This window comes from Hyaena hyaena, unplaced genomic scaffold (assembly GCF_003009895.1).
Source record: "Hyaena hyaena isolate Hyena2069 unplaced genomic scaffold, ASM300989v1 scaffold_18, whole genome shotgun sequence".
Lineage (NCBI taxonomy): Eukaryota > Metazoa > Chordata > Mammalia > Carnivora > Hyaenidae > Hyaena > Hyaena hyaena.
The window spans coordinates 6328451-6343101 of record NW_024080649.1 but is presented as its reverse complement, the minus strand read 5'-3'; the positions used below and the strand labels follow the sequence as shown (position 1 = coordinate 6343101).

The following is a 14651-nucleotide window of genomic DNA, read 5'->3' as shown; positions in this document are numbered from 1 at the left end:
CGCTGCACATCTGCAAGGCTAGTTGCAAGGTCCAAACAAGACACACCAAAGCCCTCTATAAAAGTACCTAAAGTAGTAAAACCTCAGACATCTAAAATGAATTACAAGACTCTCAATTCATTGAGATATAAGCATCATCATTTCTTTCAAGTACGCTCCTCGAATCTCTCTCCCCATCCCTTAGCAATTTCCTGTTGTGAGTTCATGGTTTTCTGCTCAAGTTCAGTTACATAAATTTGGTCCAGTTAGCCTAAGACTCCAGTCTTTTCTCTGAGTCAAAGCTTCCCATCTGCCCCACTGCAGACTGGATGAGGGTCTTGGCCCCACCTGGGCTAAGCATACCATGGTGAGGAGGGGTGTTCTGGGACATCTCCTTCCCCAGAGAAGCAGGGGAGGAGCTCTTCTCACCTCTCTGGTCCCCGTGCACTGGAGCAGCTACTGCTGCTGGTGTCTGGGGAGTCAGAGGGTCCAGCACAGCGGAATGCAGCTTTTCCTATTAAGGACTGACCGGCAAGTATATGCCTTCTGCTCCTTCCTTAAACTTTGTGCACCTTTCTCAGGAGGCACAGCAACCTCTAAAAGCTACTCAAAACAGGAATGGGATGCAATCCTTCTAGGCACAGGACAAGACAGTGCAGGGCTTCAGACAACCCTGAGTCAGAAATGGCACCACTTCTGTCTTCACATGGGGCCCAGGCTCCAGAATTCTGCTCCAGGACCATCTGGCCTTGCCAGGGTCCTCTTACATGCAGATGTCCCCCCATGACCTGCAGAGGTCTTCTGAAGACCCCCCAAAAAATACCTGGCTTTAGAGGAGCCACAAATGCTGCACTCCTCAAAGGCTAAATCTCCCCCCATAGGCTCCCCACCCCATAGCCTTCTCTTCGAATAGCCTGTGGCCTTGGGTGGAAGTAAAGGACAGGCTTAATGAGTCAGAAGACAGGAAATGCCTGGATTCTGTGGGGTAACTTTACAAGTGAGGTACTTAGTCCCTTTTCAGAACAACAAGAAAAATTCCTCCTGATACCTGTGTGAATATAATAACTACCTTTTAATTAAGCACCACCAGGATTCTTGCTAACTAATGTCTTGACTACATTATTTTGGTCTTTACACTGACTTTGAGTGACTAGTATCACCTTTATTACCTCTATTTTCCTAAGGTTCAAAGAAGTCAAATGGCCTGCTCAAGGCCCTCAAAGTAGGTTTTGAACCTGCAGCTTTCTGACCCGGAGCAGAGCTTATAAGTCCTATACATGACCTATACTGCTCCTGCAGTACTTGGCTGGGGACAAAAGACAAAGGGACTTGCTTGGGTTTTGCAGCCCTCTCTGTCTGCGATGGGCCCAGGAACAGACCTCTCAGAAAGACTCCAACCGTGCATCTAAAATGAATGATGCAAGCTGTCCCAATGCAGAGCTGGAGGTCACCGTGGCCACACTAAGGAGACACCCAGGACCTCCTCCAGTCAAGCCAACATCTCCCCCTCACACCCAACCCCCATCTCAGCCGCTCTGGAAAGTACAAAGCTGGAGCTCCACTCTCTCTTCCGCATCAGGAAAACCAAAGCAACAAGGAGGTGCTGGCTTTGGTCTTTAGAGAACCAGGGATGGGCTCTCTGACCCCACACGTCTGGGAAAGGGGAGGCGCCCAAGTGACAGTAACAGAGCTGGAAGGAGCTGAGCCTGGACCCTATGGGGCTGTGCAGCACTGTGGTGAAGAGCTGCTGTTTAGCCTTCCCCCTTGGCCTCCCTCTGGGAGCCGTTCAGGAGCCGTTCACCACCCCAGGACAGGGCTGCTGGCCAAGGAATATCTTGCCAAGCTAATCACAGCTGATTCTGGCTCCATGAAGGGCAGTGGGAACACCAAGTCATTTGAATCTCAGAACAATTCTAAGAACTAAATACTCACATTCCCATTTTGTAGAAGAGAAAATTTGAGAACCAGATAGGTTATGCAGCTTATTCTAGGGTTCAAAACCTGGGCACCCAGATTCTAGAGTGTCTGCTCTTAACCACTTAGCTATCCTGCCTCCCAGAGCCAGTACAAAAGAGACCCAGGGGCTTTGGTGAATTTCTCAGCTCTGTACTCTCCTGTGGCACAAAGGCAAGGGGAATGCGTACAGTCCTCAAAAGCTGGCTTTTTAGGATTCCTCTCTCCCAGTCCGTTCTTGCCAGAACTCTGAACAGATTTGCTCTGAGCAAAATCAAGTGGTTTGGGAACCTTCACTCTGTATTTCTCCTTTAGCCTCGCTCTAGGCTTGTCCCTCCCTCCAAGGGACAAGCTTCCCCCTCTGTCTCCTCCTGGCTTCTCTGCCTCAGCGACCTCCTTTTGATTCTCACTTACTTACCTCCTTCCCTTTCCTTCTCCCTTTGGAAGGCAGTTCAGCTCACACTCATTAGCACGTGTTAATGAGCATCAATCCGTTTCTCAGTCGCTCAGCAGGAGAGGGGAGAAACAGGGACTAGCAGCTGCTCCAGGGGTAATGGGTGCACAGGCCTGGAGGCTCCGGGACCCAGGCTACTGGAGAGAGTGGGGAAGGAGCCCAGGGCCCAGCTTGGGAAGTCCTGTCTTCTGTCCTCAGGACTCTGCCCTCAGCAGCTGCTTCGGTTTTCTCTGAGACCAGCACAGAACATTCCTAGGTCAGCATTGGATATTCTCTGCTCACTGGCCTCGGCAAATTCCCATGATGTCCTTAGGTGGGTGTTGTTAAGACCCGGTTCCAGGAGGTAGTTCTGCCACTCCTTTAACAATTGCCTAATGGAGCGCCTGGATGGCTCAGTCACTTAAAGCGTCCGACTTCAGCTCAGGTCATGATCTCACGGTTTGTGGGTTGGAGCCCCGAGTCGGGCTCTGTGCTGACAGCTCAGAGCTTAGAGCCTGTTTCAGATTCTGTGCCTCCCTCTCTCTCTAACCCTCCCCTGCTCACGCGCGCGCGCTCTCTCTCTCTCAAAAATAAATAAAACATTTAAAAAAAAATTTTTTTTAAGCCCCTGGAGCCTGTCCAGGGTGAAGCAGGTAACCAGGGCACGCGGGGGATGGGGGAGGGGGAGGGCAGCAAACAAGACCTCAGGGGACAGTGGAAGCCCCTCCTCCACTTCATCTGGATCTTCCCTGGGTGTCCCTGACCCCTCCCCCCTTACCTCCAAAGCCTTGAGAATTCGCTTCTCCCCAAGTATGGGCCCCATTTAGGGATCATGAGAGTAGGTGAAAGAGCTGGGTTCAAATTCTAGCTCGGCTCCCTCTTTGCTGAACAAGTCATGTAATCATTTGAAGTCTCAAGTCCCCTCATCAAAAAAGTGGTCCCTGTTGTTCCTGCTGTGGAAGGGTCAGACCAGGACAGGCATGATCGACACACAGTGAACCGCAAAGTGCAAACCCTGTTTGTCAAGCTTACGTTATTATTACTACTAGTGGTGTTGCTGTTACTACCGTTATCACTATTGCTACTGCTAGTAACAATACCTGGTAGCTGTACTCAAGGAGGTCAGAGAGAGACAAGAGCAGCGTCTCCCCGCTCCGGGCGCCAAATGGCCCCTGCTTCCCTGGCCTGGCGGCGTGCGGTTTCAGCGCCCGCGTGCGCGCCCCCGGCGCTCCCGCCTCCGCGCGCCCACTGGCCGAGCCCCTGCGCCGCCGCCGCCCGGCCGAGACCCAGGCTGATTCTCTGAGCGCGCGCGCCCCCTGCTGGCGGCCAGGCGCGGGCGCAGCCTCCGGACTGTATATAAAGGCAGCGTGGCGCGCAGGACCTGGCCGAGTGAGGGAGCGGAGCCGGGCGCAGGGACAGCGCTGTGCGCCTGAGGTCTCCGAGCGGCTCGCCATGGCTAGCCCGCAGCAGCAGCCCCCTTACCTGCACCTGGCCGAGCTGACGGCGTCCCAGTTCCTGGAAATCTGGAAGCACTTTGACGCAGACGGTCAGTAGATCTCTCAACTTCTGTGCCCATTCGCCCCCAGGGAGTCTCCGGTGGAGGGGAAGGGGACTTCGCTGCTGCGAGCAGGTGTACGGATGTCCCAGGGGGTGTTTGGGCCGCAAAACCTGCTGAGGTCAGGGTCTGGAGTTTGGGAAACACCTGGCTGCCCTGGTGACAACTGTCAGCAACTTTTCTTCCCTGACACAGACGGCAGAGAGCCCACTAGCTTTTGCAGCCTCATTCTGGGCAAGTTGGAGCTTTCCCAGAGAGGAGGCCTGGGCCAGCAAGGCTCCCCTTGATTCCCCCTGCCATCTTATCTTCCCCTCCTTTCTCTTCAAGGTAATGGTCTGCCTTTAGCGGCTGCAGCCACAGGTCTCAAAAGCCCACTTCTTTCTTTCTTGAGGTTCCCCTTTTGTTTAATACCAGGTTAGCCCCCGTCACTGTCCTGGAAGCTGGGGTGAGCTGGGGGATACTGAAGGGAAACCCCTGGCCTCCCCAGACTGATTGGGAGCGGGAGTGGAAAGTGACATCGGGGCCCGGAACATCCCGTGGGCTTCGGCCGGGGGGCAGATCAGTCCCATACGCAGCAGCAATGGGTGTGGTGGGGGCAGGGTTGAGGTACAAATACAAACCTGACATATTCCCTCATGGTGATAATCCTGGGTACTTTGGGTGGCACCATCTCTGGGTGGGGGGAGGCACATTCTTAAATGCAAACGAGACATCGATATACCCAGAAATCAAGGGCTGGACTGAATGACCTTTGGAGGTGGCTCCCAGTGCTGGCATTCCAAGAGTCTATGAATGATCTGACTCAGGCATAAAGTGAGCCCCACCCCACCCACCCCCCACTTCGGGAGCTTTTGATATCACTAGAGATGATTTCTCCACCACTCCAAAAAAAATTAAGTGATCTGATTCCCTCCTCTGAGTCCAAAAAAAATTAAGTGATCTGATTCCCTCCTCTGAGGTCCTGGCTGGGGTGGGCATCCAAAACGTTCTGGCATCTCAGACCACTGGCAGGGTGGTGGCTCAAGGTGTTTATCCTGGGATTGACAGCGAGGGGGATGGGAACCAGAGGGAGGATCAGTCCGTGGTTCACTTAATTCTTCCCTCCTCCTTTCCTCACCTCCTCAGGGCATGAAAATGGCAAAACAGAGGTCCTCTGCCCAGAGTGCTTGAAGAGGCAAGGGTTAATATCCAGGGACTCTCATTAATAAAGTTCTGTTCCCTTGGAGCAAACTGAGAAAGCTGGGTAGGGAGCCAAGCAGAGGACTGGGTGAGCAATACCCAGGTTAGGACAGTGATCTGCCTGTGAATTCCTGAAGGAGGTGGGCAGACTGTTAAATCTGTAAAATGGGGCTAAGGAGGGGTGTACTTCCAATCCCCAGGGTGTGCCAGAAAACTCCTTTGGTGAAAAGGGGCTGTAAGGTGCAGCCTCTTAGCATTCCAGATGACGTGCACCTTTCCCAAGGATGTTTCTGCCAGTTAATCTGCACCAGAGACTTTCTTGATTCAAGGAAAGTTACCAAGTGGCCAAGGTTACACCACCTGCCTCCTGCCAGATGAGTCAGCTATAATAAACAGAGAACTCCGTAGATCTACTCCCCCCACCCCCACCCGGCCTCAGGGGGATAACTAAAAACACTCTCAATAATCACGCGAATCCTTACATTTATCTGAGACCTTATACTGTTCAATATATAATCACACCTTCTTGAGTCCCACACTGTGAGGTGCTGGGCAGGTTGTGGTTCTCATTGTGCAGATGAGGAACCAGACACAAGGGGTGAGTCCTCTGAGGCTGGATAGCAAGGTAGTAATGGAGCTGGTTCCCGGCCAGTGTTTATTCCCTACTTTTTGGACATGTGTTTGGGATGGAAGAGGGATTTTTCCATGACGATAGGTACAAGTTGCCTATAGAAGAGCCTCCACCACCCCCAGGCTTGGAGGTGATTGGCAGTTCCTTTAGTCTCAGAAAGGGGTCCTTGTCTTGGCTGCAGCATAGCTAAGCTAGCACTGGACATGACAGTCTTTAGAGGCCTCCAAAGCCATTGTGCCTCTGGCTCCCTCCTGCTCCGATATGAAAAGGGGAGCTAAATGCTTGCTTCTCAGTTCCTTGTCTGCCAGGCACCCCGTTGCCCTCTCTGGCCACAGCCTCAGGAAAGTCCCAACGAGCCGCCACATACCTAACAGAAAAAGAAGACAAAACGGCTTAAAATGCCAGAGATGGTTCAGAGGTGCTTAAGGAAAATGAGGATACAGCCAAGTTGGCATTCCACTAAAGTACCCAGAATTAGGCTGTGGACTGCCTTGCTCCATACCTTCCTTATCCTACCCGTTCCGCATACCCAAAGGCCACTGGGGAGCCCCCCACCCTCCCCTGAGGTGCTCCCTGCTATATCTGGGCCCCCCTTACTAACTCTGGCTTCTATTTTCATCTTGGCGTTTCTTCCTGATACAGAGTCCCCCTGCCACTCACAGACTTAAAGAACTCTGGCAGGACTCTCTTTCGCAGCTCGCAGGTCCCTGGAGCCCAGTTAGGCATAGCCACCAGGGGGAGGGAGCCACCGCCCCACTCCTCCCGGACCCCCAAGAAACAAAGACAAGGAGACCCTAGGAGAAGCTGGATGCCAAAGAGAGTGGAGATGGGGTAAGGGGCTCTGACCCTAACTCAGCCCATTCCTAACCAGGAAGAAGAGTCATCCTGGTGACTTTGCTCTCAGAGTTAGATTCTTTTCAAAGTCATCGTTGGTCTCATGGTAGCGGAAAGTAGGAGTGGGTGTTTGAAGAGAGAGAAATTGGGACTCAGAGAGGCAAAGTTCTTTGTACAAGATCACACAGCAAAGTGTGTGTGTGGGGGGGGGGGGACCAGGAATCCTATACCATCCCTGGACCCTTCCTCCTCAGTCACCCAAGTTCATGCATTTAGGGGTGGGATTTAGATGTCATCTCTCAAAGGCAGACATAGGGAAGACAGTGGCCAAGCACATCATATGGCTCACATGCCACCTCCATGCTCTGAGTGACCCTTCCATGGCCCTATATATCTGAGTCCACTGCCCTGTTGTGACCTGGTCACTTCTTTGTCAGGAACATCCTCACAGCTCAGAGCTCACCCTGGCCCATGTGGTTCTGATCAGATGGGCCACCAGGCTCCTGTTCTGCTGACAGCCAGTGGGAATGTCCATGGAGAGTCAAGGTTTGGCCTTAAAGGGAAACACCTTAGCCTTTAGAAGCAACTGAGATCATAGGGATTAGATGGGTTCTCTCCCAGAGGCCAGCAGACATTCCAGATCCAAGTAGGGACCCTGGCCACTGTTTATTCCCACTCGCCCCAGAAATCAATCTGACATAGATATACTCATACACATGCAAAAAGTTATATGAGAAAGAGTATCTTACCAAGTTCTTTGGAATACTGAAAATTTGAGGGGGAATGTGCTTTATTAGGGAGGAGAAAAACAAATTGTGTCAGTCTCTAGAGCAGAATATTATACAACTAAGCAGAGTGAGGTGGGGCTTTTGTACTGACGTGGGAAAACACCCAAGATGTACTATTAAGATGTTTTTAAATGAGAGCAGGGCTATTATAGTATGACCCCATTTTCCTTGTTCATGAGGCAAATATGCTGTAAGATACTTGACAGAATATAACAGAGAATAGAGAATGATGGTTCTCTCTTCTCAGAGTGACTGAGATCAAATTAAAAGGCAGTTGCTTTTACTAAGTTCATTTCTGTAGTGTTTGAAAATTGTATAAGAGCTCGTGCTTCTCCTGTTCAGATGTAAATAAAATGTTATTTATCTCCAGGTGTGGGAATCTGCCCAGACTCTTCTGGGCATTCGTCTGCCCCCAGATGGCCCTGGTGACATGGGGCGGTGTGGGGGGGGGGGTGTCTCTAAGCCTCTTGCAGGGAGGAAGCCGTGTTCCCTATTTGTGTGGGCCTGGAGACCCTTGAAAATTAGGAAGAGGAAGGCCCTGCCCTGTCTTCCCCACTCTGCCCTCCTACACCCTATGGCAGTAACAGAAACATCCCTAAAACCCACGCACCATGAACACTCAGGCTCTGCCAGAGTGTGGGTCACTGCTAAGTTTGTGACCCTGCAGGGAGCTAAGCCATAGGGCCTCTCCCAGGTGGAAAGAGAGGCCTGGGCAGCTTGCACTGAGATATTAAATGAAGGCTCTTGGTCCAGTGAAAAAAGATACTTTCTTTCCCAAACAAGGTTACAGAATATCCGGTATATATTATTTACACAAACACTACAACACTTGCAATACCATAGAACTGTGCTATTCGTAAGGTGACTATAGGACTCATAAAAACGATCACTGCTTGGCACAAAAAAGTCAGAGGGGTCTTGTGCAGGAGGCCGAGGCCAGAGTTGTCTGAGGGAGGCTTGCCCAGGGCAGCCACCAGCCCAGGGAGCCAGGGTCCCTGCCCGCTCGCCCTGTTTATTCCCCTCTAGACTCCTGTGGTTGCACTAGCTGAGCCCCTGATAAGCATATCTGTCAGGTCCGTGTGTCTCACCTGGGAGAGCAGGGCACGGACTTGGGGTTCGTGATGGCAAGATGTGGGGTTCTTTGGGAGTGGCCTCCTGTCCTATCCAGGGTAAGCCCTAGGAATCAGTCCCCTGCTCTGCTTCGCCCCTAAACCCCCTATGGAGTGTCCACAGCGTGCTGGGTGGCCCTGCGCTGGAGGCCTCTGTGTGTGCCCTGGCCCCTCAGCCTGCCTCAGGGGGTGACTGCACCAGCCAGGGAGACCCTGTGTCTGTGAGGAGCTGGGGCTCCCCAGGGAGGCAGCCTTGGGACACAGTTTCACAAACAAGACAGTTGAGCCCGCCTCACCGGGGCAGCCACCAGCCCAGGGAGCCTGGGTCCCTGCCCGCTCGCCCTATTTATTCCCCTCTAGGCTCCCGTGGTTGCACTAGCTGAGCCCCCGAGGGAGGTTTCCAGGGCTGAGAAGACCCCCCCCGGGAAATCCCTTCTCACACCTGGGGAGCCCGAATTACTAGAGCAGACGTGAGGCTCTTCGAAAACAGGGCCTGTCCCCTGATGGCTCTCTGGGCCAATCTTACCCCATGCCCTCCTTTGCCCAGCCAGGCCCATCTGGGGCCTCTGGCCTCGGCCCTCCCCCACTCCTCCCTGGGTCTCTACTGTCCTCCCTCCTCTCTCGCCCAATCTGCCCACCCTTCTGGCCTCCCCCATTCCGGGGAATCGGCCCAGCATTAGGCTGCCAGATGTCCACAGGTTCAGGGGACCCAGCCCAGCTCCAGAACCACTGTTCCAGAAGCAGCACAGCCCAGAAACACAGATTCAAAGTCGTGTCTGAACATTCATCCAGCAGCTATTTGCACTGTGTTTTTCCACCCCTAGAAGTCACTGAGAGAAGTATGTGCATGTGTGTGAGTACATATGTGTGCATATGACTGACAAAGAGAGAAGCCAAGACAAATACCGGGACAGATGTGGTCCCTGGATGAATAGGACACCAGGCTGTTGAATGTGACTGATCTCTTTCCCCCTCCCTCCCCCTGCTTACCTGGCCGGGTCCTGAAGACCAGCTGGGGTGGGGAGTAGGACACTCTTTGCAAATGGTTCACACCAGGAAAACTAATATTAATATCAGAGCAGAATCTCAGGAAGCCAATTTCTAGCCCCAAAGGGTGGTGTTTGACTTTCTCGAAGGGTGCTTAGGCTGGGAAGTACAGGGCTATTTGCCTTTCCATAAATTTGAACTGCAGACAAACAACCAAGTGGCTTGGACTCATGAACTCTTTCTTAATGAGGAAGTCTGAAACTTCATAACTCCTGTACTTCATTTTCGCTAACCTGTGCATCCCAGAAAGACACAAACTGGTGAGTGCGCCCACATCCAGGCCAGTAGTCCTCAAACTTGAGTGTGTTGGAGGGCTTGTTAAAACACAGATGTCTGGGCCTCACTCCCAATGCTTCTGCCTCAGGGGGGCTTGGGTAGGGCCTAGAATTCTGCATTTCTAACAAGCTCCCAGGCAATTCCAATGCTACTATTCCACAAACCATGATTTGAACAGCAGGCCCTTATACTGCAGACCAACTAAATTAGACTCTCCATTTTAATAAGATCCCCAGGTAATTCTTGCACACCTTAACACTTGAGACTCACTGCTCTAAAGCAGTCCTTAACCCAGACTGCACGTTCGAATCACTGAGAGAGCTTTGAAAACATGCCCAGAAGTCCCCACCCCATCAATTAAATCAGAAGCTCTGGGGTGGGGGCGGGGGGGGGGGGCAGGCATGGTGTTATTTTAAATCTTCCCTGATGACTCTAATATACAGCCTGGACTCAGAACCAGCACTCTAAACTCTTTGAGCTGAAGAGTTTACAGCCAAAGACTGGTTCAGAGGACAGTGCTTTCCATTTGTGTGAGATTTTACATTTTCCAGAATCCTCCCACAACATCACCTTGCGTGGCTTTCACAACAGCTCTATAAAATAGAAAGGGCATAAATAGTTATACCAATTTTAGAGATCAAGAAATTGAGGCTCAGAGAGATTGACTTGCTCAACATCCCATGGATAGTCACAGAGCTGTTGGCTCTTACCTCTTACTCTGGTTTCCCTTACCTGTTCAGGTCTTAGAAAATCCGTATACACAAATCTCAGTGAGAAACAGGTCAGCCTCTTTCCAGAGTGGGGCAGAGCAGCCTTTGGTCAAGGCTTCCCAAGTGTCTGTGATCAGCTTAATTGTAAAGAAGTTTTGTCTTTCAATTTGGGGAAATTGAGGTACAGTGGTGGTGAAGAATGGCAGCAAGAGTGCAATAAGGAAAGATGCAGGGTCCCTGACTCCCACCCAGCCCCTTCTTCCTAACGTTCAAGGGATGTGGTTTGATAGGAAGGTGAGGAGTAGCAGTTGCTATGGTAACCGCATTCTTATCAATTCCTATCCACACGAGATTTGCTTGTGTGGAGGCCGGTCACCCCACGCCCTGATAAGAGGGTCATAGATAAAGCAATTCATTTGTCTAGTGCTAAAGTTCTCCCTGGAAGGATGTCGGCCAGCCCATCCTCCACTACAGATGGACAGTACCTGCTGCCTCGGTGATGGACGGAGGTGGCTCTGAGGGGGACCAAGTAGCGAAGGCCTTTCCCCCCAGGAATGGGGGATGCCCCTTTTGGGCCCCACAGCCCCTGCCTCCCTGTCCCACCTCTGCTCCTCTCCCTCCACCTTCAGCTGGTAGATCCTGGCAATTCTTGTTTGGCTACCTCGCCCCACTGGACCATTAAATGCTCCCAGGGAACAAGCCCACGTCTAGAACTGTCTACAGCTCCCTGAGCACCGGGCACAAAGCTGAATTGTTGTTTACTTCAGACAATATATGTTTGTTGAATTGAAGCACCTTTTGTCCCTTTGCTGGGGGCACAGAGAGGAAGCAAGGATGGGATTTCCAGAAGGTGAGAGGGGCTTGCCAGCCTCTGGGAGCATCCTGCTGCCCATGCTGTGCAAGGCGGACCCAGGGAGGGGACTGCTTTCTACCATGGCACTATCCTGGCTCCTCTCCCTATGTCCGATTTTACGCCTCCCTTTGTCCTCCCTGCCCAGTAGCGGGGGCTTCTCAGGGAGGCTTCCCCGCCCACCCAGCAATCCCGGCAGGTCCACCTCTGTTCTGTTACCTCATCATTCCTTCTCTTTGCTGTCTGTCTGCCCCCGCCTCATCCCCACCCATTTAGAACATGAGCCCCATCATGGCAGACCTTGTCTACCTCACATTTCCACCCCTGGTGCCTAGCATATGGCAGGCACAAAGTGGATGCTCAATAATTGTTGAATGAATGAATGAATGAATGAATGAATGAATGAATGAAACTGAAATCAGGAATTAGGATACTCTAGTTCTGGTCCTGCTTTGCTGTGTGTTCCTGAACAGATTGCTTACCTTCTCTGTGCCTCAAGTTTCTTTGTCACAAGAAGAGGATTCTGTTCTGCCCTGTTGTGATCCTGTGTGTCTGAAAGCGTTGTGACAGCTTGGAAGACCGAACTAGATCTTGTACATCACCATGTCCCCCCATGGTAACCTACACAGGGCCTTACACATAGTAAGGCTTCAAATGATCTGCTGAAGCAAAGAAAGAAGCAAATGTGCTTTGAACAATTAAAAGTGTTGTATCTGTGAGGAATTACTGACATTCACAAGTGTCCATGCTGTCTTGCTGAGCAAGGTGCAGGCTGATTGTCCGGTTCTTAAGGTTGTTAAATTACGTTAAAACTTTTCTAGAACAAGAATAAATGCAGATACACGTATTCTTTGTAAATTTCAGAGAAACCTCACAAGTCTGCACCTTTCTGCTTTTTTTATTAAAACAATTTTTTTTAATGTTTTATTTATTTCTGAGAGAGAGAGAGAAAGGCAGCATGGGCAGGGGAGGGTCAGAGAGAGAGGGAGACACAGAATCTGAAGCAGGCTCCAGGCTCTCAGCTGTCAGCACAGAGCCCAATGTGGGGCTCAAACCCACAAACCGTGAGATCATGACCTGAACCGAAGTCGGACGCTTAACCAACTGAGCCACCCAGGCGCCCTGCACCTTTCTGCTTTTCTTCTTCCCATTCAGATTGCTCAATGGGACATGGCTCAGTGCTGATCTCAACTTCTTTGGCCTCCCTCTGCATCCCAAACTTTACTAGCCGAAAGGAAGCAGCCCAAGGCCAAGGTGTTCCCCAGCCTGGGCAGCCGGCAGAAACACCAGCCATGCTGGTAACGACCACTGACATCTTGGAGGCTCATTGTGGGCCACCACGTTCTGTGTGTTATTATCCCATGAGTCTTCACCCTCATTATTCCCATTTTATAGGTGAGGAAACTGAGATTCGGAGAGGCAACATCCCCGAGTGAAGCAGTGAGTGATAGAGGCGGGAGGAGAACGGGGTGTGGGTGCCTCCACAGGAAGTGCGGGTAAGCCCCCACCTCCACCCCTCCTCAGCAGGTGCAGGAGCTAGCAGAGACCTGACACCAGTTCGAGGCTCCCACCATGTAGAGCCGGCAGCGGTGGTGGTGAAGGGCGCTGTTCAGAGCTGGGTGGCAGCTGCTCCTTCAAACCCCTCCTCCTGCACCTGGGGCTGACCCCCCACGTCCGTGTCAGCCTCCTCCTAACACACTCACGAAACAGACTCACACTCCCTCCTTCACGCATCCATCCCACCCCCACCTCGAGGCCCACCTCCGGGACCTCTGTCTCTTTGAACCCCAACATGTGCTCACAGTGCCGGCTCTGAGCCCACCCACTCCAACCCAGCCCTGGGCTTCTGGAACCTGTGCCTGGGCCCAGAACTGACCTCAGCTTTCTGCCACAGAAATGGGAGAATAGCCAGACCATTTGCAAGGAGTACCAAGGAAGAGAAAAATTGCTTGTTCCTTCAACTCAGGGTTCTCATCAACTAGGCTGCCTTCTTGCCTAGAAAGCAAGCAAACCTTCCCTTGCTCCCCCTCTCCAGCTGGCCTCACAGGCCATGAGACACACGCTCACGAGCTTCCAACTCTCCCAAGAACGATGGCCACTCTATGGTGTGGGAAAGAAGGGAATACAGTCTGCAGTCACAGACCTCATGGCCTCTGCTCCTTGCCTTGCCCTGGTCGTCTCCCCTGCACGTAATCCCTGTGCCTGACTCTCTCAGGTGCCCCCTGATCAAAGGACAGATGCCCTGCCTTTTTCTTCCCACTTTTCCTCTCTGTGTTAGTTTCCTGAAGCTGCTCTAACAAAGTACCACAAACTGGGTGGCTTAAAACAACAGAAATTTTTTTCTCTTACATTTCCAGAGGCTGGGAGTCCAAAATTAAGGTGTTGGCAGGATCGCTTCCTTCCGGAGGCTCTAAGGGACAGTCCCTCTGTGTCTGTCTCCTAGCTCCTGGTGGTCGCCAGCAATCCATGGCATTCCTTAGCCTGGAGATACATCACTCCAGTCTTTGTCTCTGTCTTTACGTAGTCTTCTTCCCTGTGTGTCTCTGTGTCTTCACGTGGCCTCCTTATAAGGACACCAGTCACTGGATTAGGGCCTACCCTAATCTAGTATGACCTCATCTTAACTAGACATGGATTTGTGGGGAAAGGGCGGACACTTTTGTTGAGGGGGGGAGGGTGCAAGTGAATAAGGAGTGGAGAGAGAGAGAGAGAATCCCACAAAGGGCAGAGAGAGACAGAGACAGAGGGAGAGAAAGAAGCAGGGCTCACCCAAAGCAGGACTTGTGTTTCACCCAAAGCGGGGCTCCAGCTCACCCGGAAGCAGGACTTGAATTCACAAACCACGAGATCATGCATGACCTGAGCTGAACTCAGATGCTTAACCAATTGAGCCACCCAGGCGCCCATTGTGGGAACACTCTTCAGTACCCCCTCCTACTCCAGAGACCCAAATTCTGCCTCAGACCTTACTCACCCTTGTGACCGGGGGCCTACCCCCTGCTGACAAAGCCAGAGGCTGATGACCCATTGTCCCCTGTTGGATTCTAGCTCCTGCTGCTTGCCCAGCCAGTTACGGACAGTCCCAGCTCTGCTCCCTTCTACCGGCATGGCCCAGATGCTGGTCCCTCCCGGTGTTCTCTCACTACTGAACGTATGCCCCCAAAGACACTCGGCTATTAATCTTGCAGCTGTACGAGTTGCAAACACCCTGAGAGCAGGCACCACGTCCCTAACACTGCACAGTCCAAGGCTAACCCAGACACCTGCTTGTCGACCAGGGAGAAGTTCTCCATGAAGCCCCTGACTT

At 52.0% G+C, this 14651-nt stretch overlaps 1 protein-coding gene across 1 annotated transcript in view; it reads left to right on the top strand.

The window, feature by feature from the left end:
* Window positions 1-3766: 3766 nt before the first annotated feature.
* Window positions 3767-14651, top strand: part of CALB2 (calbindin 2) — a 28608-nt gene continuing 17723 nt past the window's right edge. Inside the window, exon 1 of the mRNA XM_039223609.1 lies at window positions 3767-3911. Coding sequence (XP_039079540.1) covers window positions 3818-3911 — 94 coding nt within the window. The 5' untranslated portion in view covers window positions 3767-3817. The remainder of the gene's footprint in view (window positions 3912-14651) is intronic.